The sequence below is a fragment of the Pyricularia pennisetigena genome, assembly GCF_004337985.1.
Source record: "Pyricularia pennisetigena strain Br36 chromosome 7 map unlocalized Pyricularia_pennisetigena_Br36_Scf_7, whole genome shotgun sequence".
In the NCBI taxonomy this organism is placed as follows: domain Eukaryota; kingdom Fungi; phylum Ascomycota; class Sordariomycetes; order Magnaporthales; family Pyriculariaceae; genus Pyricularia; species Pyricularia pennisetigena.
The window spans coordinates 345,577-369,786 of record NW_021940919.1 but is presented as its reverse complement, the minus strand read 5'-3'; the positions used below and the strand labels follow the sequence as shown (position 1 = coordinate 369,786).

Here is a 24,210-nt window from a genome sequence, read left to right as displayed (position 1 = left end):
TCATTGGCTTTGATGTGCGATGGACAGTAATTACCTTACCTCCGCCTACATCTCGTCACCTGAGGTGGGTAGTGCGCATACTGCGGGTTGGTTGGTTGGTGGGTGGAGTTGTTTTGTGTGCATTGACCACCCGCGAAATTCTAGGGTTGTGAATTCTTCTGTGTCTAAGCACTTTGCGTCCCACATCTCAGTGCGCTTTGGAGTAACGACGAGACCAGTAACGCAGGGCGGTGATAATCAGAAACAGAGTAAGTAGGAAATTGCTGCAGAATTCATCACGATCGATTGAATTTACTTGAGAACGACTTTCAGGCTGGGAGCATTGATTAGGGGCATAAAAGCTGGTAAATTCCAGGTGCTCACAAGCAATCGACCTACCTACCCACCCTCGAAATTTCGCCATCTTTGTTCATTCTGTGAAAGTGGGCAGAGGTTCAGGCTTGCTCGACCCTCTAAATTCTGCACTGAGCACCAAATTGCACATTCATTTCCGCTAACCAACGAACCACCCCGCAATAGTCCCTCAAAATGGCCAACCCTAGAGTCGAAGAGCTTCCCGACGAGGACCCCAAGAAGACCACCGTCGATGAGCACGAGGATGACAGCAGCTCCGACTCTGATGGCGAGGAGGAGACCAACCTCCCTGCCGGATCGACCGCCGTCATTCACTCCCGCAACGAGAAGAAGGCTCGCAAGGCCATCGAGAAGCTGCACCTGATCCGTGTCGACGGCATCACCCGCGTCACACTCCGCCGCCCCAAAAACGTAAGTCGAGTGCATGGGAAGCTACATTGGGATGCGTGTGCAGCAAGAGGTGGACATTATGGGGAGCAGAGGCCCCTCAAAGTCCTAGATGACATGCGGGGGGCTTCAGACTTGGTGCAATAGCTGTTTGGCTCTGCGGTCTACACTTTTGGTTCAAAGGCTGACTTATGACTTAGATCCTCTTTGTCATCAACAACCCGGAGGTCTACAAGTCGCCCAACAGCAGCACCTACATGTGAGTAGGCTCCCTTACTAACCTGTATCGCGAGTCGCAAGTTCCGTGTCTGACTCGCCCCTATCGTCACAGCGTCTTCGGTGAGGCCAAGATTGAGGACCTGAACGCCTCGGCCCAGGCTGCCGCTGCCCAGCAGCTCGCTTCCTCGGCCGGCCACGACCATGACCACGCCGGCCACAGCCACGGCGAGGCTGGCAAGGCCAGCGAGGGCGACGCCAAGAAGGAGGACGACGATGACGACGAAGAGGTCGACGCCGACGGTATTGAGGACAAGGACATTGAGCTCGTCATGACCCAGGCCGGCGTCTCGCGCACAAAGGCCATCAAGGCTTTGAAGGAAAATGACAATGATATAGTCAACTCCATCATGGCTTTAAGCGTCTAGTCGGGGATGACGGTTTAGTTGCTAGTGTATCTTTAGGCTGAGGCTTTCGGCCGTGGATGAGCGTTTTCGTTCGCCTCCTAGGCATGATTTGATAGGAAGTCCGGGTATTATGTGGCTCATGACCGGAACGACCATGAAACAGCAATGAAAAAAAAAGAGCATGGCTGAATACTTCTGACAATTTCAGTTTCCCTGATGGTGATGATAACAAACTCTTGGATGTTGTGCCTCTCGCTATGGTTACATATGAATCTGAACGGTGTCTGTCTTGACGTACACCCTGCTATTTTGTAATCTCTCCAAATTGGTGTTTACGCGCTGCGATTTCCTGTGCGAGACATGCTAATCAATCCGATATATAGTTCAAAGCGAGACACACGGTCTTTGTTTTATTGTTGGTAGCTTGAATGACTAAACCTGCAAATGGCGTGGATTCCAGACAGTTGGTCACGTGATGGGTGGATCACCCTGGCTTGTCCGAGTTTGCTGTAGGAACTTCGGCAAGCATCATCGCGACAACGACGACTTGGTCTTCAATCTCCACTCCTTCAAACACGCACATTAACCGCAAAAATGGCCGCAGTAAGTTTTCCCGTACCAATTGATGATCTGGAGTCTGTCTCTGGTATTTTTACACCGTCGCCGTCATGCAATCGCTGCCCAAGACCCCGTTGGTCAATAGCCAGCAACCACTCCGAGAACGCCCGAGCTAATTTTGCCGAACCCCCAAAAAATAGCGAAGCGCAGCTCTCAAGATCGACTGGGCACAGGTCACCACCTCCCTGGGCCTCCGTGGCCAGACGGCCGCCTCTCTTCAGGCGTTCAAGAAGCGCAACGACGACGTGAGGCGCAAGGTCCAGCAGCTGTCTCAGCAGCCTACCCAGGTCGACTTCGCCCACTACCGCTCCGTGCTTAAAAACCAGGCCATCGTCGACGAGATCGAGAAGCGCTTCAAAGCCTTCAAGCCCGCCACCTACGACGTCTCGCGCCAGCTCAAGGCCATCGACGCCTTCGAGGTCGAGGCCATCAAGAACGCCGAGGCCACCAAGACCCAGGTGGACATGACCCTCAAGGACCTGCAGAAGACGCTCGAGAACATTGAGACTGCCAGGCCGTTCGAGGACCTCACTGTTGTATGTGGAGGCATTGATTGGTTGATGACCACACGCGTGTCTATGTTGATACTGATGTCTTCTTACTTTTACAGGACGAGGTTGCTGCTGCCGAGCCGTCGATTGACGAGAAGACCGCCAAGCTGGTCTCCAAGGGCCGCTGGCAGGTGCCTGGATACAAGGCAAGTTTTCAATCCATGTTTTTACCCTGTCCTCAATTGGGTTTCTCTCTTCTTAAAGTTGCTAACAATCCCTATAGGAGAAATTCGGCGACCTGTCCGTGCTATAAGCACCTCGACCGCGACCTTGTTCCCTTTGTGTACTCTAGCATTGTAGATAGGCGAGATCGAACCGGCAGCATCGGAAAGGGGCCGACTAGACTATTTCTACAGAATTCTGCAATCTCACGCCATATCTTTAATCACCGCCTAGCTACACTATCCATACCGTACGGTGGATAACTCTAGGATGTACATCCCGTATTCGTGACTAGATTTATCGCTGTGAAGGATAAACAATGCTTCAAAGCAGAGCGCAATGTCTTGATTCCACCCTCAAGCGAGGCCAAGGCTTGACACGAGGAACACATGTCCTTCTTTTTAAGTTATGGCTACATGCTTGTCAATTTACTTCTACTTGCACCAAACTTGAATATCCAGGGGTCTTGACTGTCTGTGTCTGGTTAATTCATCATCCCTTTTTGATATCCAATAAAAACCTAGCATCAAGGTGCGTTCATCTAGCTAGCATTCCACTTACCCATGCCGCACAAGGCCATATTCGGCATACTTTTAACCCAGCCTGGGGGGTTTGCCATGATGAACAGCTTCATGTGCGGGGCTCCGGCTGAATTGATTCAACCGTTGGTTGGGAACTAAGCGGGCAGCTGTTTTTCATCAAGGCTCACGACATATGCATCCGCGGCTTTCTAGACCAACCTTCATAGCAAAATATGTATCGCCCAATTACATAGGACGACATCAAGACCTGTCGACACGCACCGGTAGACCTTGGCATATTTCATGTGAGGTTTCGCACTCAGTGGCAGCTACTACTGCTAGTGGAGGAAACCCACGGCACCTCTCTTGTTCCTCTTAGTGAGCTACTTAGGACCGACGGGTCATTCGTCTCAACAACCTGTGCAGTCCATCCACCGGTTTCTGAGACGGCTCTCGTCAGCCTGACAGGTGTCTCAGATGTCGACTCGACGGGTTCCTGACTCCTTGATCCTCAAGACCGCACCACCATTGGACCCCGCATGGATAGCCTATGAGCAGTCGCAGCCGCCATTCGCCCCGCCGGACAACATCTTAGAGCGGCAGAAATGGTACGCCGAGCACTGTCGCTCCAGGCACGCAAGTCTCTTCGCCCCGGGCATGCCAGACCACCACCTGATGCAGGACATTGACACGCGATGGCTCGAGGTGCCGACCTCTAACCCAGACGAAGATTACACGATCCCCGTCCTCCAGTACAAGTCGGCACGTGCCACCGCAGCTCCAGAGACGGTGGTGGTCTACTACCACGGCGGTGGGCTATTCGTCGGCGAGGCCGACAGCGAGGATTTCTCGTGCCGCAAGCTCACCAAGAGCCCCTGCGTCGACGCCGTCTACTCGGTAGGTTACCGGCTCATGCCCACGCACCCAGCCAGCGTGTGCGTGTCGGACGCGCTCGATGCCTTTCGCCACGTTGCCGAGCATCTGCACCGCGATGCGCGCGTCGTGGTGGTGGGCAGCTCCAGCGGCGGCGAGCTGGCGGCGCTCGTGGCCCAGACCGCTGCTGACTCGGCCTCGCGGCAGGGCGCTCTGTTGCAGGGTGTGCTGCTGCGCGCACCCGTGACCTCGGACGCCTTCACGGGGTTGAATCCACACGTGCCCGAGTCGGTGCGGCACATGCACACGAGCGTCGGCGAGTCGTCGTTTGCCAACTCGATGCTCCGGCCCTGGAAGAGGGCGGTGCCGAGGGACGGGCTGCCGCTCATGCCGCTCGAGGCCCCGGACGAGGTGCTCGGCGCCATGCCCAAGACGTGGGTGCAGGTCTGCACCAACGACGTACTCTACTCTGACGGAGTGTGCTATGCCCGGAGGTTGGAGGACTGTGGGGTCGACGTCATGATTGATGTCGTGGTGGGTTGGCCTCATACGTTCTGGCTGAAGGCGCCCGAGTTGGAGGAGGCGAGGAAAGCGGATTGCAAGATGATGGAGGCGCTGGCTTGGGTTTGTGAGTAGGAACATTAAGGAGTATTGCTAGTTTCTTGTTCCTGAGTGAGTGCATGAATGATGATACGAGCAATGCCCTGTGATGGCAAGCACAGCCTGTAGGTCATGGAAAGGAGGACATCAAGGATACTCAAAGATGACAAGATATGCGTTCTCTTATCGGTATCCTACACAGCCATGAAATCTGGATTGACTTGGATTATTCCACGTATTGGATTCAGCGGGACAATTTTGTATTGTTACCCGAGCTGCATCAGCTTCGGCAATCAACACCCGTAACGTGATATATTCTAGCTGTTCTTACTCTTTGATATCTGACAGCCAGCAAAACAATCAGGAGATCTGCAATCTGCCTATCCTTGCCTCTGCTTTCGTAGAAATCTTGCCTGGCTTAGTCCAGTTTTGTCAGAGGAAGCTTAACGAGTATATTCCTATGCAAACTTCTTCGGGTTCATATTTAGCCAGTTGATTTTCGACGGAATCGCACTTGTTTATTGTCTGTGTCCACGCCCGCGCGGACATTCCCCATTCAATTCCTTTCTTCGTAGGGTCTCTTCATGGCGTTGAAACAAGCCAGCCCACATCTGGCCCAACATTTTCATCAACGTATGTTGATGAAGAAGCCACTTCGCAGCTGCAGCCTCGTGAATTTCCGTTCAAGGGTTTTGAACTGCTCGAATCTTTCTTTCCAATACAAGGGCCCGATGTAGTCCATGGCGTTTTTATTCTCTCTTCAATTAGCTCCAACGTAGAAACACTTCAGCTCTGTCAACTAAGAGGCGTGTATTATGGGTAAATTGATCTGTCCAGAGTACAGCCAAGATTACTCGCCCGAGATTGTCTGCATGAAGAATCACAAGAGATTCGCAGTGGTAGTACTAAAGATCTAAACAATTTCACTTAGCCCAGCTGACTAGCTGCTAAACTCAACGGGTACAAGATATTCATTCTGGAAATCTTCTACTTATAGTATGCAGACCAAATCAATCCTGGCGGAGTATGAGGAACACGAACATATAACGCCATTGACTAGCAAGACAGCCGAATCGTCTAGTTCACATATTGAGGGTATCCTTCACAACTGAGGCTTGGGCTGGCTTGCCGCGTCTGCGTGATTTTGGTTGCCCCCGTACCATTACCCAGATCATATCATCCCGCAGCGTGGGTGAGGCCATGCTGTTGAGTTGAGATGAGATTGTGACCCTGAAACCGTGAGCCTTGCGCTCAAAGCATACTTACATCAATAAACGATTCTCTGACATCTTATCCACCTTTGGTTCTGCTACCAAAACCCCCTTTGGGCATGGGATGTGCTAGAAGCTAAGCCTTCATCCAGATTTATGATTCTCGAACCAGCATCTAAGTATGGGATTTCATATAGCCTATATTGTTGCACTATTAAGCTCGCCTCCTCTGGACTTTTTTCGAAGCGAAGCTCCACGTCAGCAAAACACAGGATGACCGACTGCAGCTGGAAGGGTTTCGTTCCGCTCCCTTCAGCAACCAGCCAGGAGGGGGTTTTGCTTACGTGCCTGGACTTCATTCGGCCTCTGTTACGGTGGGGTCCGCAACAAGGGCCTTCAGCGCTTTAAATATTCACGGATCCCTGGTTCATTGAGACCCGCGAAGCCCTGTTTGGCCCTAACACAGATGTATCAGAAAGCCCAGGGTTTGCCAAGCAAAATGCCCCCTTTTCTTTCCTGTTATTTCCCCTTCCTGGCATTATAATTGTCAAACAAGTCATACACTGCCACATACGACCATACCCACTGGAAAATACGGGATCCCGTCCGCTCTCCCCTAGTCAAACCAGTGAGGGCCGAACTAGTACTCAGGTGGGTGACCACTGGGGAATCCTCGGTGTTGTATGTTTTTGACTTTTTCGTGCTCTGTTTTTTTTTTTTTTTTTTTTTTTTTTTTTTTTTTTTTGCCCTTTTTTTCAACAGGAAGCCAAGCTGCTTCGGGGACGACAGCTACAGCGACTATAATATCTTTCACCTTTGTAATATTATTATATTTTTATGTCCAAGAACATGTATTCCTTTACGGTTTATGCCCCTTTATGCCGAAAACTGTATTAGCATATGGTTCCAGGAACCCGTCATGCTGTTCTGTATAGTTTATCGAGTTTCATTTCGTGCTTTGAAAGACTCGAATCAGGTTCTTATAGCAGTCCACGCACTGCCCACTTTGCTAACCAAACTATTAGCAGTAGAGTGTATGGAAACTGTTGTGTAGAGAGATCTTGGTATCACATGACCAGAAGAGCTCAGTCAGCGTTGGGACCACCATATGCGCTGCCACGATCGTTAATCTAGATAGCGCACGTTACAGCACCTGTCCAAAAATAACGCAACGCGACAGGGGTATTTTTACACCGCGTTTTGGATCGCGTTACCCTCCCAAAAACTCACCCTTTTCAATCCACCACAACTCAGCCAAAACATGTCAGACGAACGTGTTTTTGGGCTTGCCTTGACCGGAAACCGCCAAAAATATGATAAATTCAAACCAGAAACACGTACCGCGATAGTGCAGGCGAGGACGCTAGGGCAAAATTGTCAAAAGGTGGCCGACGCGTTCCAAACCACAAAATCTACAATCCTGCGTACAAAACGCAAATGGAACGAACACCGTACCCTTTAACACCTACCTAAATCCGGCCGGCCAAAGCTATTTACGGAAAGAGATACCCGTAATTTAACGCGTATAATGCGAAATACCCCTAAAATCAACTGGTATACCCTCCGCACGGAAATGCAAAGGGTAAATAACCGTTTTATTTACCGCAAACGCTTTAAAAAGTAAAAAATTTTGCATTGGAAGGCCAAAAAACGCATTTTATTGTTTCAGGGGTTTGTTAAAAAGCGTTTAAAATTTATACATAATTGGGAGGGTAACGAAAAAAATTTAACTAAAATACGTATATATAAAATAAAACTATTCCCAGTTATTAATAACGCGTATTTTATAGGTTATATATAACGACGAATATTCGGTGTATAACGCCCGTTTAAGGGGTATATTATAAGTATTCGGATACCCAAACGAACGTTACAAACCAGAAAATATATATAAAATAACGCACGGCAAACCTTTAATTACAATTATATTTTGGGTATATATATGGAAAAGGGGTAGGTCTAAGCTAATCGCTATACGCCGGGACGAACGGCCAGGTAAAAAAAGAGGTTATTCGTCCTAAAGCTATATTAATGCGTTAAGGGAAGGTTTAATCCTTATATATAACGGAACGAGGCGATTTTAACAAAATAACGCCGGTATATATAAATCGGTGCAAACCATAATTTGGATCCTTAATAACGCGATCGAATTAATCGATTGGCCGTTTTATAACCCAAATATTAACCCTATAAAACACGTATGGAAGCTGTTAAAAAAATAATAGAAAAACAGCACCCTTATTTTACTGAGTTAAGTGAAAATAGGGCCGCGATAAAGGAATTTATTAGCCTGGCCCAGGTTACGTGGAATGGGTTGGACCAGACCAAGATTAATCAGCTATTTGAATTTATGCCCCGCAGGATTGCAGCGGTGCGCGAAGCCGAAGGTTGGTATACCAAATATTAAAGAGCATTGAAATAGTTTCATTTTCATGTATTTATTTTATTTGTAGCCCTAAAATTGAATGTGTGGACTTGCACCAAAGTTTGGTGGTGCAGATAATAGGGGGGGTTGACCCCTGTCGCGTTGCGTTATTTTTGGACAGGTGCTGTACCTGAATGTATTGCTTTCATACCAATCATTGAGGCTGCACATGTACGTTAATGTGCGTCAGAAACCAGACTTTCAATTTATCGTATAAATAATACAATTACTTAAGAATAACAACTCATGAATATGGAATTTTAAAGTTTCTAGTGGGATAAAATGGCTTTTGTATTTGTTGTTTGGGGGCTTTGGTTTTTATCAGGCTCAGGCGCTTCTACTACCGCAATATAGGAGCCCCCGCAGAACAGTGATATGGTGCGTTTACATGCTAATTTAACAGAAGTGACAGTGACGTTATCATAAAGTAAAAATCACTGTTTTTCTTTTTTTTTTTTCTGGTTTTATGATCTGTTGGTTTGTTATACTCTGTTTGCTGAACCACTATTCCAACGAAGACCTTGTTTATTATAACCCTAATTTAAATTATGACAAGTATATGGATCATTCTTATACTGCGTCTTACGCGCCAACAACGTTCCTTTTCATACACAGCTTCGCTCCTTATTAAAAAACAAAAAAAAAAAAAACAAATTATTTGCCAAACAATTTTGAAAAAAAAAACCGCTATAAAAAGTTAAAACATACAACACCGAGGATTCCCCAGTGGTCACCCACCTGAGTACTAGTTCGGCCCTCACTGATTTGACTAGGGGAGAGCGGACGGGATCCCGTATATTCCAGTGGGTATGGTCGTATGTGTTATTGCAAAACGTACAGCCTCACTATAGTCTGGGATTCGGCGAAAAATTCAGTCCCCTGCACGCAATCCTTGTTTTGGGAATATTATAAAATTATACATAACCCTGTGCACAGGTATCGCGTTTGAAGAAAAAAAAAAGCAAAAAAATACGACCAAAAATCAAAAACATACAACACCAAGGATTCCCCAGTGGTCACCCACCTGAGTACTAGTTTGGCCCTCACTGGTTTGACTAGGGGAGAGCGGACGGGATCCCGTATATTCCAGTGGGTATGGTCGTATGTGCTCGACCACGTCGTGCCTAGCTTCTATAACTATACTGCACCATTGCCTATCATCTATTGGGAAAAATATCTGCGGTTATACTGCAGGTCGGCACCATCATCGCCGCGCCTAATTGCCTCGCCTGCCTGATTTCCCTTCGTTCCTTCTTTCACCCAGCTTACCGGAACCCATATTGCATCCTGGCCATTTCCAGCATAAGTCTAATATGGTTAGATGCCCTGATGTTCAAGGGACACGGCCTGCTGGTGCCGTTCCCTCCTGGCCTCGCTTATGCTCCTTGATGGCCGTTTTCCCGCTGCAGTCGACGTCAAGTAATGCACTAGCTCGAGCTGCTCCTCCCTGCCGACGCTGACGCGCATGTAGTGTACCCAAGCCCGCAGCCCGGTCTAGTAAGCGGCGTTCTCTTCTTTGCGACCCAGGACCGGTCTGACCAGGAGTTGTATAAACTTGATTTGAAAGAGTATTGGATGACGGGAAAGACCACGCCAGAGAAGGGGTAAGGAGCGAAGCGGGAAAGCACCGGGCTTGAGACGAGAGCCGCCGCACTGTCGCTGGGCAACATGGCGAAGCCGTGCTGGCAAGCAAGCTCGGGATATTGGCAGAGGTTCTTTTGCATCGTTGCGCTCCAGACGAATCCCTACGTAAATGGGATGCTGGAGCTGCTGTCAAGTAATCATATTCTTCAGCTCAGCGAGCTCTCGTCGCCTGAGGAACCTCCATGCTCGAAGCTGACCCAAGCAGCTGCTTATGGGAGGAAAAAAATATAAAGCTGCAGGTCAACAACCAACAGGAACGCAGAAAAATCTCCATCATCTAGACATCAACATTCTCTAATCCAAAAATGCGACAGCCCCATAGTGTCTCCCTTCAGCGTACCTCACTTCCAACAGCTCCTTTTCAAGTCCACAAATATGAAGTTCAACGTCCCCTCCACTCTCGCCGGCTTCAGCGGCGCCTCTGCGGCTTGCAAGTTTGGTGACAACGAATTGGAGTGTCGACCGTGAACCCCTACATGAACATATGCTTCAAGATCGACGTAGTATACTCACAGAGAGAACGAGAAGAAAGCTGGATATCCATTGTTTGTATTACAAAAAAAAAAAAAAAATATCATCACGTCCGATCAATCGTTACTGAGAAGCTTCTCCACTGCCCACTTGACGGAAAAGTTACGCAAGTCTGAATAGTGCTGTCCAACTCCGACAAATAGGACAGGAACATTGGTCGCATGCACGATACTCACCAGTGTTCCTACCATTGTGCCGACTGTATCGCACTTGGAAATGATGAAACCATCTAGAGACCGGCCTGATCCAAAGGCTGCGTTGAAGTTGCGCGCTTGAGCGACCGAGTCCGTTCCGACAAGGGCCTGTGAACAAGATGGGGGTTAGTGCCGCGAAAAGGAAGGAGCATGAAGAATCCATATAGCTTAGACATAATCGTCCTGCTTACCTCTCCAACCATCAAAATCTTGTCCGGTTGCGCAAATTTGGCAAACTTCTCCAGCGACGACATGAGCCTCTGGTCGTTATGCCTCCTTCCTGCCGTGTCGATGAGGACGACATCAAACCCTTCCTGCGCAGCATGGCTCACGGCATCCTTTGCCACAGCCGCCGCATCTTTGCCGTATCCCTTTTGATAGAGCTCGACTTGGCCACCCTCACGTGTGGTGAGCTCCTTGAGGTTGCGGACGTGAACCGCCAACTGCTCGACTGCACCGGAACGGAAGGTATCTCCAGCCGCGATGAGGACCTTGTACTTGTTCTGCAAAAGGAAGAAGCAGATCTTGGAAAGGTTGGTGGATTTCCCGACACCGTTGACACCCACGATAGACATGACGTATGGTCGCGGTTTGCGGAGAGACGTCACAGGAGGTTGCGTGACCGAGTCGATCTCACGTAGGAGGTCGAGTGAAGAGGTTGGGGTCAGCATCCGCGTGAGAGATGCTTCCATCGCAGCCTGTACTCGAGTATTTATGCCTGTAAATCGTGAATGCACAATGTCAGTAAGGGTATACCAACATGTACGGTAAAGTTGTTGCATATAGGGTCATACTCTCAAAGCTCCCCGTCTTCACTCCGACGAGTTCCTTCTCAACACCCTCACATAGCCTGACGGCGGCCTCGCGCGCTACGTTCTTGCGCAACAAATGATCTTCCATGCCCTTCATGGCCTTGTCCAGATCTTCCCTTGTCAGAACCTTGCCTCCGACGACGTTCCTGAATAAACCCCCTATCGTGCTGAGACTGGACCCAATAAGTCCAGCATCCTGCTTGGCTGACGAGTTCGCCTGGGCTTTGTTCTTCTCCGATTCCAGAATGGAATGCACCTCGTCACCCAAGTCCCTGAGCACGAACTTGCCCTTGGTCTTGGTGCCCCATGTAGCAGCGTCAACCTCTTCAAGAGCAGAAGACCTGCCGACTCCATCATCAATGTCGCTAGCAGCACTCGCCTGGGAATAGTCAAGCTGCACATCATCCTCTTCTATTGCCAGGCCGTCGGCGTCCCACTTTCTCCCCTTCTTCCCAGTCGCTTTAGCCTTGGCTTTCCGCGCCGGTGAAGTCTCATCTCCCGATGTGTTGGCCGATTGTGCCTTGCGCGCCCTGCGCGACATCTTCGCCAGCGGGCCTGCCTTGGCAACGAGGAGGTGGTTTGCGCCAGTGCCGGGGGTGGCGGGGCGCGAACCTGTCGGGGATGCGACGGGGCTCGAATCGACCGACTTGTCCTGGGCGGCGGCGCCAGCACGGTTGCCCCGATGATGCAGCCCCGGCGCGGACGGGAGTGGTGGTTCCACGCCGAGATTACCGGACACGAAAGAATCCTCGAGTGGGCGCGCAGTCTCAGAAGCCCTGGACTCCTTTGCGCCTTCGAGCTCCCTGACCTGTTGGTTGAAGTAATCGTCGAACCCCGCGCAGTCTACGATCGTCGTGTTGGGCTTGGTCAACTGTTCGCCGTATAGGTTGACGAATATGGCGCGGATGTTGTCAACGAGCTTGTCGATCCATGATAGGTGGAAGAGAGATCGGTATACGGCAACGAAGATTAGGCCGAGCTCCTTGACGAAGGCCCACCGCAGAGTATGGCTGTCGGTCCGGTAGGGTGGGTTGGATGAAGCCGAACTGCTCTCGCGTGTGCTACCGGCGCCGGCTTTCTCTTCTATAAAAACATCTGAGATAAAGCTGTTGATGACCGAGGGACTGACCGGGGTCAGAGTTCGCGACCAGAGCACCACTCCCGTTGTGGTGACAATTTCGAATGTGTCGAGCATAGTGGCGTCGTTGCCTGGACGGCGATGGATCGATATCTGGGGTCTTTAACAATGGCAATTTTTTTGTTCCAAGAAAACCGACCGGAGAGGTTGCGCAAGGAACAGATGGTCGGTTCAAAGACGAGATCGGACAGCTAAGATCCCATATGGACTGGGTGTCACTGCCACGACATGGAAGTGGGAGGCCAATTGGGGTAAGTCGAACCCCAACCTTCCAAAGGGTTGCGCGATAAGGCTGAATTGCTGGTTATCGGGCCAGACGCTGTCATGTCAGACCGTGCGGTAAACAGTGTCAAGTCAAAGCTTTGCGGTTGGCGGGCACAAGACGGCCTGTTGAGGACAGCTTCGATCCATTTTCCAAACTTCCTTGGAATATAGGCCCATTTCATCAGCTCCATCACTTAAAATCAACCGCTTGCGCGCGAACAAATTTGGCGATACGCTGCGGCTACAAGCTACCTCCGACATCACCTCCAGAACCGACCCTTTGGGCGCTCACACAGGATGCAGCGGCCACAGGCATACGGGCAATCGCCCCCTCTACACCACCCGGTCCCCCAGCATGTATCGACCGTACCACAGCTCCGATCTCCTCCCCCTCCAGTATCGCAATCATCGCAAAGCGGCCAAGGCTATGGCGGCAGCCCATATCCCCAGCAGCAAGGCGGCGCCGGGCCGCAGAACATGTTTGGGCAGTACGGCCAGTTTATGAACGATCCGGCAGCGCAGGTTGCAGCGCACTTTGGAAGCACGGCTTTTAGACAGGGGCAGGAGCTTATTGACCAGAACGTGGGTCAATCCTTGCTTTCAGTCCTTCTTGCTCAGCTTGATGCGAGCAATCAAACATAAGAGGTGTGGCACTGACTGTCAAACAGATTAACCGGTACCTGAGCGTGCACCTGCTTAAACACTACTTCAACGTTACAAACTCTTATGTCATCAACAAAATCTACCTGGTTCTTTTCCCCTGGAGACACAAGCCATGGTCGCGCAAGCCAGCTATGGGCCCTGGCGGTCAGGAGGGATATTTGCCGCCGAGAGACGACGTCAACAGTCCAGACATGTATATTCCTGGTTGGTGCTTCCTACTCCCGTAATCCAGTGAACTTTGCTAACACGCAAGCTTAGTAATGTCTCTGGTGACTTATATCCTCCTCTCAACCGCTATTGCTGGTCTCAGGGGACAGTTTCAACCGGAGCTTCTCGGAAACACAGCGGGAACGGCGCTCATTGTGGTTGCTGCTGAAATTATTATCCTGAAGCTCGGGTGCTACATTATGAGCATATCCAATAATTCGCAACTACTGGACCTTGTTGCTTACTCTGGATACAAGTTCGTTGGCGTTATTGTTACTGTCGCTGTTGCTGAGGTTATGAACGGTGGCAAAGGCACCGGCGGATGGTCTGGCTGGTCTGTATTCATTTATACGTTCTTGGCCAACTCACTTTTCTTGGTAAGTCGCGTCATGCTCTATATTCACATAATTAGTAGGATTATTTTGCCTACTGGATTGTCTGAAATGCTAACAAGACTGCAGATGAGGTCGCTGAAGTACGTTCTTTTGCCTGAAAACGCCGACAACAGCAGGATGCAGACAGACACCCGGGCCAAAAGGAACCAGCGGACGCAGTTCTTGTTCTTCTACTCATATGTGGTGCAGCTTTTCTTCATGTGGATCTTGTCTAGGCCATGAAAGGCCATGACTGTCGGCAGAAGAATTCGGCGCTTTAGCAGGAAATCATTAACCTGTCGTAGGATATGCGAGCAGGGTGAACCTAAGACTAGTCTAGAATAGATGAGGCAGAGTGTGTTTATATTGCCCGTCTCTAACTGGAGGGATCCAATGGACTTAGCATCAAAAAGCAAAAGAAAAAAAAAAAGCAAGGACCCTGAATGAACAAGCTTCAAAGGATGATATCCCTGACCGCTTCCTCATTGTTGTCAAACACAGAACCATGAGCATTAACATGGCTTGACGATAATTGCCGCCACGGGTTGAGAGTACAGGGTAGGCCCATGATTCGTTTCTCGAATCCAGTAGCAGCCGAATTTGCGGGGTCCTGTCCCGTTTTGCCCTAAGAGAGCGAAAGATTGGGGTTACATTGGCATCGTGCTCTCGAAACCTTGCTGCCAAGTAGATAAGAGGTGGCCTTCGTCGCCCTAAACATTTATTTGAATCGTTGCGTGCCTGAGTTTGCTGTCTTCTTTTTTTTTTTTTTTTGCCCTTCCTCTTCTAAGCAGGAACCAGCGCGAACTTGCATCTTGAATAGTTCTCGTTTTGTGTTGCAGGACTTGGTGTGTTGTTGAAAGTTAAAAGAATACAGGTTTGCGGGCCGATCTGTTTCTGTATCGCTACTTTGATACCTCCACCAGGCGGGCTTCATCTCATCTACACGCGCGATCATCCTCACAAGCGATCATGGCACTTCCTCCCATAATGACGGCGACGCTTCAGTCGTCGGTCCTGGGGGCTGTCGCAAATTTACTTGCTCAAGCGCTTACCGCCTTTAGGGACGAGGTGAGCATCGTTCGCATTTTTGTTTGTCTGAAGATTTCAAGGAGCTGATATGTACCCTCAGGAGAAACTGGTAGTCGACTGGATCCCTGTTTTCCAGTTTGTACTCTACGCGGTCCTCAGTACACCGCCCAACTTCATGTGGTAAGTCTACGTTGCACACGCATGCGAGACACGAAGAGTGTCAAATGAAACAAGTGGTCACAAAGCAACACGTGACATGGTCTACACTTGGGTTCCCGGGTCACTCGGATCACTGCCCAGGCTAACATCAACACCCCAACCCCAGGCAAGACTTCCTGGAGTCAACCTTCCCGGCCACCAAGAAGGTCGTCCCTACCACTGAGGCCGTCGCCGCGGCCTCGGCCAAGGACGACAAGGCCCTTGACCGCACCGCCAAGAAGGGACAGCTGGTCGAGCCGGTGCCAAAGCTTGACATGAAGAACACCATCATCAAGCTGATCCTGGACCAGACGATCGGATCTGCTGCCAACACGTTCATGTTCTCCGTGTTCTTTCACTCGGTCCAGATGGCCATGGCGCACCGGCCGCTCGGCGCTGAGCACAGCATGATGTTCCTGATGCGCAGCTTTGCGCGCAGCGGCAAGGACGACAGGCCGGCACTTGACTTCACGGCGGTCCGTTGGGATGAGGTGATGCCCAAGGCTAAGGCCGAGTTCATGCCGCTCCTAACGGCCGGCTGGAGGCTCTGGCCCGTGGTCAGCCTGATCAACTTTGCGTTTGTGCAGACGGTCGAGATGAGGAACCTGGTGGGAGGACTAGCTGGTATCGCCTGGGGCGTCTATGTCAGCCTGTTCACGGCCAGTAACTGAGGTTATTTTTGCACTGGTAGAGTGCATTCAGCTGGCTCAATCTCTTCTGGTCGATATACCTCTTCTCGGTCTATTTTTGGGCAGCTGAGTATTTTACGAGGAGGATTGATGGATGGATTGATGCAGCTTCCGATGACTTGACTTCGCTCAGTTTTCGTGATGCCTTTTGGGGTTTCTCTTTTGTTATCAATACGAGTGAAACATTTGCGTGCTATGGATAGATAGGACTGGATGCTTGCGTTTAGACAACTTTAATTTAGCTTGTGAAAGGATTGCGAATACTCACTCGTATGTCACCTGCGAGAAGCATCCAATCAAGAAAAAAAAAAACAAAGAGAAGAATTCAGTAAAAAAGAAAAAAGGGAAAAAAAAAACTTGATTTGCACTTGTTTGACAACGGTAAATACCCTAGTCTAGCTCATGTTTGTGGATAGTCTTGTGTTTCAGTACGGACGTTGTGCAGTTTTTGCTCTACTTTTGGAGCTTGACCAGGTTGACGGTACTACTACAAATGCATGCTATAAGCAAAATATCTCCTGCAGACAACACCGATTCACCATAATTGAACATTCACGTGGCTAACTTGGCAGAAAGTTTCTCCATAGGTACAGACGTACATAGCAAAGTAATTAGTGGAGGTCAAGCTCTCGCGAAACCTTCAGCATGCTACCATATTCCAGACCGGATTTGGAATGAATGGCGCCGACCCCGCTTGTTTACAACGTCCTCATAGTACCACCAGAGAACCTTGGTACAAGCGATAGCTTCCGCTTAGATATGCCCACATCATTGCCAAGACAAATGCACGAGGCTGGTGCAACGGGGACCCCATCGCGACCAATTGAAAATCTACCCGAGATGAACGGGGCCCGAGGTTGCCGGTTGACGTCACTGTGGCTCTCATTCGCACAAAAGCTCTTTCTGCTGATGCGAAGACTTTTCTTCCTTGCTTGCCAACGGCCAGGTTACTAGGATGCCCAGACCGGTCATCGAGATCTATTGTATGAATTTTAACTTCAGACGGGAGCTGAGAGGTCGGGCTTGTGGTTTGTTCCATGCAGGGCTCATGGAAGCTTTCCGAGGCGCATACCCAGTTAATTGCCTAGGCTAGCACAGAACAAAGCCTGATAAGTTACAACGGGCGATCTTTTCGGTCGACTGCTCTTAGTCAGGTACAAATGCGCCTCTGGTCTTTTTAGGAATGAAGAGCTACAAGTTGACGGTTTTCAGTTTTGCGTCAAAGTGTTACTAACCAGCTTAACAAACGAAAAATCAAAAGTTGCCGGCCTTACTTTTACCCAGAAACCCAGATACCACACGTTAGAACAAACGTTTTCTTTTTCTTTTCTTTTTTCTTTTCTGGCTGTTGCTCGATCCATCGACGCCAGCCGCCATCGGCCGGTTTTGCGGGTAAGGTCCACCCCGGTTTCATCAACTGTTGTCTGTTAGCTTCGTGAACCCCCCAACCTTGAATTCACGATCATACAAACTATGTCAGTTGTCATCCCTTCGCAAAACGACAAACATCCCCTTGACAGATCTTTGATCCAAAAATTTCCCTTTCACAGTCGAAGCACGAGTGCGATGCATAACTTTGACTAGTAAATCTTGTTAAAACAGCAATGAATTCTATCTGCGAAATCGATAATTTAGCCTTTGTTTGTTTGTAGAGGGGAAACCGCGTATGCTAATGTCGATCTCGATGTACACATCGATAGGCGGCCAAACGACTACCACCCTAGTGAGACCAATCCCTGTTCATTGTTGCCAAGGGTCCAAGGCCTACCAGCCCGAGTAGTACCTTGGCGGAAGCAACCTTGCCCCGAAGAAAATGCGATTTTGTTCTAACTTTTCAGTCGGCCGTCTTTATCAACGCGCGCGCCTTGCGCTTTCTCTGCCCACTCATGCCCCGACCTGCAAACAAACACGAGTTGATGCGTTGAGTAACTAACCAATTACCTACCTACCTACCTAGGTACCTTGGTTCGTGATTGATGTCGAGGTTAAGATATTAAGGCATCGAATCACTAAGGTACCTTACCTACAGTACCTGCAAGATAGCACCTTTTACCGGGTAGCTCCAAGTCAGTCAGTCTGTTTGTTTATTGCTGGGGTAGGTACCTACCTGTCTTTCCCATGCCATCCCCCATCATCTTGCCTCCAGCCACAAGCAAACCCCCCGAGAACCCATCCACTCAGCTCAAGGTCAGCCTTGCATGAAGAATTGAAGGTAGAGCGATCCAGTGTTGCTCTGCCGTTGCACCCCTCACCAACTCGGGGACCTTCCATGTACCCGTCCGCTCCAGCGAGGGATCCTCTTTTAGAATATCCACCACGGTAGAATCAAGCAAAGCCGGCCCGCCCATTCTCCGCTCGTCACAATCTCCCTTTCTTGTTTTCTAAGTCATTGAACCCCTTTGCTATTGGTGCCCAATAATATCTCGTCGTTTCCTTTTTCTTCCTTCTTTCCTTTCACTAGCAGTCAAATCGCCCCATCAGTACACGAATTTGGGGGATGGAATCTGTTTCGCGTCTTTTCATGTCCTGTCTGTTGCTTTTGTAGCTCATGCCCGCCGCCAACGAGCGCATCCTAGTCCAGACCTAGTTAAATCCTCGACTCGCATCTCCCGGTCCTTGCTCGACGCCCGCCCCCACGAGCATCGAGAGGGGTTTATGGATCAGCCATGATGTCAGCAGATTTTGCGAGCCTCAGCATTGCCGAATTCCTTACCTTCGACCCAAGGCCTACTTTCGTTGTCGAGCTCGATGGTCCCGGAAATAAGTCACTGTCATCACCCACCATAATATACTTCAACCCAGCTCTCAACCGCAATGCAAATCTTTCGGCGGTTATATCGGAACTGCCTCGAAATCGCCATGCGGAGACATGGCGGTGGGTGACGGCGCACACAACGCCTGGCGCCGAGTCCTCAAAGCTGCACGTCGGCGTGTACTGGACTCGAACTACTATACAAGGCCGATGGGTCGTGGTCAGTGGGAACGCACAGACCCCAGACCCAAGACAGCATAGCCCACTGTCGCCTCTTCCAACACCCCCTCAAGATGCCAAGGACTTTTTGCCCAAGAGCATAATGACCGGTGGGCGGGAAGCTTATGACACCGGACTCCCACTCGAAATAACACCCGACGAAGAACCGCGAACGATCGAATTGGTACCCGCCGGAGGCTCAATCGACAATCAAGGGGGACGAGATGACTCGGCCCATCAGGAATGGACCGTGTCGACTTCGGGAGCAGACGAGGAACCCTTTTTCAAAACCATCACTGCATATGACTGGGCTTCCACACCCCTTGGCCCTCACCATACTTGGTCTCCTCGGCTCCAACATGCTGTCAACCAGATCATGGTGGACTCTCGATGCCTAGCTATATATTGGGGAAGCGACTACACGGCAATATACAATGAAGCTTTCAGCACCCTATGTGGCAAGCGGTACAGCACTGCTCTGGGCAGGCCTGTCGATGAGATCTGGCCAGAGAAAGGCGAGCACTTGAGGGCCAAAATGGCTGAGAGCGCCCGCCGAAAGCGTCCAAACTGCATTGAGGAAGAGTGCGGTGTCTTTGTCGGAGGGGCAGATGGGTCTCTGCGTGAGACGTATCTGAAGTGGTCACTGATTCCGATGACAGAAGATGGCAAGGTTGTGGGATTCATACACTCTGTCATGGAGATCACCTCTATGCGGCTATGGGAGCGACGCATGAAAATGCTCATCGATCTTGGAGAGTCACTAGTCACCGCCAGAGACATCAAAGCATACTGGAGGAAGACCATCGAGCATATGGAGGCCGTAAGGCCTACCTACGACGTCCCGCTAGCGATTCTGTACTCTGTCAGCTGCAGGAGGAACTCCGGAGACTCGTCCGGCCTGAACAACAAGAACGAGGCTAGATTGTGCTATCTCGAAGGCTCGCTGGGTGTTCCCCGGGGCCATCCGATCGCACCGCCTAGACTGAACCCTCAAACCAGCGATAGGGGTCTTGCTGTAGCTTTCAGACTGGCCCTTCAAGAACTAAAACCCATCCGGATTAGAATGGATGGCGAGAGCTTCCCACCGCAACTCCTCGAGGGTCTTCGGTGGCGTGGGTTTGGTGACCCCTGCCAAGAAGCTCTGGTCTGTCCCATAAGACCAACCAAGGACGAAGAAATCATGGGGATCCTAGTTCTCGGCCTGAACCCTCGGCGGCCTTACGACAGTGGATACCGGCAGTACATCTCTCTTCTCGATCAGCTGTTAAGGACATGCTTGGCCTCGACCGTCTTACTTGAAGAGGAGGCACGCAGAGGCAAAAAGGCCGCCAAGCAAGCGGCCCAAAACCAGGCCATGCTGATGGAGCGCATTGGAGAACAGGCCAAAGAAGCCAATGAGTTCATGCAACGTTTTGAGTCGGTGGCACAGTTTTTGCCGGTCGGTGTAAGCTTTGGAGACGGCCAAGGAAATATTACATTCGCCAACGATGCCTGGTACAGGATTACCGGGATCCAGCGAACCCGGCCACAAAACGGTCACATATCCATGGAGGATTTCTTGGCTGTTGTCTTGGACGAGGATCGCAAGGTCGTAGTGCGTGCCTTTGATGGCATAAAACGAGGCGAAAACGCGACGTTCGAGTTCAGGGTCAAACGATACGACCGCGACGAAGAAGGAAACGGAGCTTTGACGTCCTTGTCTGGGGTTCAATCTCCAAGCTTCGAAAAGGCAGGAATGGATTTAGTAGGACTTGGCGACACCAGGGTGTGTCTTGCCTCGGCCAAGCCAGAGATGTCCACCAACAGCAACAAGCCCATGCGCATCATGATTTGCTTGACCGACGTGACGCTACACAAGAGGACGGCGGAGGAAGCTGTGCGTAGGGCACAGCAAGCCGAGAACCTCAAGCGGATGGCCGAACTTGCAACTGTCGGAATGTACGGTATGGATCTGGAGGGGAGGCTTCTTGAGGCGAACAATGTTTTCTACGAGATGTGCGGCATCAGAAAACTCGACGACCCAAAGTCAAGCGGCGAGGACACCAAGCCATTTGATCAATGCGTTGTTGCCGAAGATCTTGACGTCTTGAAGGGAGCAATTTCTCGTTTGGTCAGCGAAGGAAGGACACAAACTGCCGAGTTGAGGTTCAAGAAAGACTGGTCAATCGAGGACGAAGATAGCGGTGTCAGAGTTGTGGCCCCTCGGTGGATGGTTGCGACATTGATGCCTGTGAGGGATGCAGATGGTGTTATCTGCTCCTTCACAGGCTGCCTGAGTGACGCATCACTGCAAAAGTGGCAGTTGGAACGGGAAAGGCTGCGCAAGGAGGATGCCATTGAGTCCAAACGACAACAAGAGAGTTTCATTGACATGACGTCGCATGAGATGAGAAACCCGCTTTCCGCAATCATTCATTGTGCCGATGCTGTAATAGCATCGCTGACCAGATGCCAGAGGATTGAGCAGCGTGCTCTAGGCAATGAGAACACGCAGAGCGGGTTGTTTCCAAAGCTCGAGAAGCTGACAGTTGGCCGTGGAAACGAGGGACGCGACTGGGCCAAGGAGACTACGAGTCGAACAACAACCGAAGTCGCAGAGAACTCGTTGTTGGCTCATCCCAGCAGCTTCGGGGCCTCCGCCGATCGTCCCCAGCTCATCAAGAACGGCATTGACAACGCAGAGACGATTATTCTATGTGCGCAGCACCAGAAGCGCATCGTTGATGACATTCTCACTATGTCCAAGCTCGACTCGAAGCTCCTGGTCGTGACCCCCGTGACGGCCGATCCAATCCAGATAGTACAGGAGTCACTCAAGATGTTTGAGGTCGAAGCTCGTCGTGTTGATATCGAGTTGAGGATGGCTGTCGATCAGTCATATCGAGATTTGGACATTGAGTTTCTGAATCTGGACCCCTCCAGGGTAAAGCAGGTTCTCATCAACCTCCTAACCAATGCGCTCAAGTTCACCTCCGGATCCGGGCCTACCAGGGTGGTGTCTGTGGGAATCAGCGCGTCTACGAAACGACCGGACGAGGGTACGTCGGCTGTACAATTCATCTCTCGAGAAGAGGATTCGGAACCGGACAAGAAAGGAAGAGGAAGTGATGATGATGACGACAACAAGCATGTGGATGGAGGGTGCGACAATAAGAAGACTCGAAAAGGGCCCATTTACATCATGTTCAAAGTGAAGGACACAGGACAGGGCCTGAACGAACAGGAAAAGAAGATCCTATTCAAGCGATTTGTGCAGGCTTCATCACGGACGCACGTTAAGTACGGCGGGTCCGGACTTGGCTTGTTTATTTCGCGACGACTGACTGAGATGCAAAATGGAGCGATCGGTGTTGCATCCTCGCCTGGCGTTGGGTCAACATTTGCGTTCTATATTCAGACTTCATGGCCGGATCAGGATGCACTTGAGGAGGCACGCAGCTCAGCCAAGGTCCTGGCCGCTGCCGCTGAAAGTTCCGGAACCCCTATAAAGACCAACTTGCCGGTCAACAAGCAACCTCCGGTGACCTCATCTCGCATTCCTCCGTCGCCTCTGCAGGAGGACATTGGCGTCAAAGGCATAATGATCGTGGAGGATAATCTGATAAACCAACAGGTCACGCGTCGAATGCTCGGGGACCGTGGCTACGCCGTCGATGTTGCGAATCACGGCTTGGAGGCTTTGGAAAAGCTCAGGACGTCGAGCAGATTTGTGGGCAACGATTCAGATCTCGCCAGGAAGGACGATTTGCCCAACATAAGCGCCAGTAGCCACAATGGGATTGCCGCAGCTGCCATCACTGCTGCTGTATCCACGACCAGCGTCGAGCCGACCAGCAAGTTTGAACTAGACATCATCTTGATGGACATTGAGATGCCTATACAGGACGGTCTTGCGTGCACGAGAGCAATCCGAGAACTGGAACGGCAGGGCAAAATCATCACACGGCCTGGACTTGGGACCAGCAGGTTACCAATCATCGCGGTCAGTGCCAACGCGCGCATGGAGCAGATTCTCGAGGCAAAGGCCGCAGGCTGCGATGACGTCCTGGTCAAACCTTACCGCATGCCCGAGCTCATGGAAAAGATGAGAATAGTATTGAACAGCCTGAGGGCGACTTCACCTGCCGAGAGCGAGTGACCAGCAGAAAGAGGAGGGCTAGCAAAAGCCCAGCTGGTATAACAACCCTTCGCCGGATTTATCGTCCTTCTTTTCTGGCAACATGAGTTTCCCTTTTTGTTTTTTCCCCTCCGCTTTTTTCTTTCATTTTTTTCTTCATCTTGTCCTCGGTGTATATCCCCCACAAATATTTTCACGCCATTCTTCATGACTTTGCTTACTCTTATGTGAATGATTATGGATGGGGTGTTAGCAGGCATCCCACGCATGGATTTTCTTTTTCCACGATATTTCCCTCAGGGAATTCAGAGGGCAGGGATTTCTTTCTTTCTTTTTTTTTTTCTTTCCTGTGCTATTAGTTACCTTACTTATGACGATCACCAAGTGCGGGTGTTTTGGTGTTTGGGAGGATTTCATGTCACGAGAGGGGATTCTGCATCACGACTGGCATTGCCGTGGAGTTTGTTTTTTTTCTTTTTTTTTTTTTTCTCTTTCTCTCTCTCTCTTCTTCGAAGAGAGTTTTGATTTTCTTTGCTGGGAGACAGGTCGAGTCTCGCGAGGTGAGTGGCACGCACGTCTATAGAAATCATTAGAAATAGATGGTTGAGCCTGATAATAAAAGTCAGCCTGGGCTGTCCGTGCATGGACAGCTCAGTGACATGCAAACATAAATACTGCAAAAATTCGTCAAAAAATGGTCGTGGGTTTGTTACAGGGAATGAAGGTCCTCTGTCCGTACCGCCAATCAAGCTGAAAAGATTGAATATCGAACTGGAGATTGAAGCTGGTTGAGGCGTCTACCTAACGAGTTTGAACATCAACCATGTCAATGTGACTTTTTTTAGCATGCACGTTGCTATACACTTGGGGAAATTGATACAGCTGTGCCTTGGGGAACCTTGAAGAGTTAAACTATACGGACTGCGGTAAGAAGGTCTTCTATAGTGCTCAAGCGGGTATGACCAGCCGTCCGCTAGATGTATTTTCTGGGCATGCAGAAATTGAATCAGAAATGCCTTCGCTTTCTCGCCCCATTGCTCCCACTGGGTCAGGC

At 50.3% G+C, this 24,210-nt stretch overlaps 5 protein-coding genes across 5 annotated transcripts; 3 read left to right on the top strand and 2 right to left on the bottom strand.

Moving 5' to 3' along the window:
* Nucleotides 1-528: 528 nt before the first annotated feature.
* On the top strand, nt 529-4,725 carry PpBr36_09770 (uncharacterized protein; the record flags this gene model as incomplete). The annotated part of the gene is made up of 6 exons (XM_029896889.1): nt 529-765; nt 942-1,000; nt 1,073-1,379; nt 2,123-2,518; nt 2,593-2,664; nt 3,685-4,725. The coding sequence occupies 6 exons, from the start codon at nt 529-531 to the stop codon at nt 4,723-4,725; spliced, it is 2,112 nt and encodes a 703-aa protein (XP_029745301.1).
* Nucleotides 4,726-9,642: 4,917 nt separating this feature from the next.
* PpBr36_09769 (uncharacterized protein) lies at nt 9,643-10,049 on the bottom strand (the record flags this gene model as incomplete). The annotated part of the gene is made up of 2 exons (XM_029896888.1): nt 9,643-9,819; nt 9,954-10,049. The coding sequence occupies 2 exons, from the start codon at nt 10,047-10,049 to the stop codon at nt 9,643-9,645; spliced, it is 273 nt and encodes a 90-aa protein (XP_029745305.1).
* A 507-nt stretch (nt 10,050-10,556) lies between these two features.
* On the bottom strand, nt 10,557-12,701 carry PpBr36_09768 (uncharacterized protein; the record flags this gene model as incomplete). The annotated part of the gene is made up of 3 exons (XM_029896887.1): nt 10,557-10,802; nt 10,886-11,412; nt 11,489-12,701. 3 exons carry the CDS (start codon nt 12,699-12,701, stop codon nt 10,557-10,559), a joined length of 1,986 nt encoding a protein of 661 aa, XP_029745304.1.
* Nucleotides 12,702-13,205: 504 nt separating this feature from the next.
* On the top strand, nt 13,206-16,050 carry PpBr36_09767 (uncharacterized protein; the record flags this gene model as incomplete). The annotated part of the gene is made up of 7 exons (XM_029896886.1): nt 13,206-13,490; nt 13,577-13,775; nt 13,830-14,155; nt 14,240-14,382; nt 15,076-15,220; nt 15,282-15,361; nt 15,507-16,050. 7 exons carry the CDS (start codon nt 13,206-13,208, stop codon nt 16,048-16,050), a joined length of 1,722 nt encoding a protein of 573 aa, XP_029745309.1.
* Nucleotides 16,051-18,737: 2,687 nt separating this feature from the next.
* PpBr36_09766 (uncharacterized protein) lies at nt 18,738-23,177 on the top strand (the record flags this gene model as incomplete). Its single annotated transcript, XM_029896885.1, has 1 exon — nt 18,738-23,177. The coding sequence occupies one exon, from the start codon at nt 18,738-18,740 to the stop codon at nt 23,175-23,177; it is 4,440 nt and encodes a 1,479-aa protein (XP_029745308.1).
* Nucleotides 23,178-24,210: the final 1,033 nt, after the last annotated feature.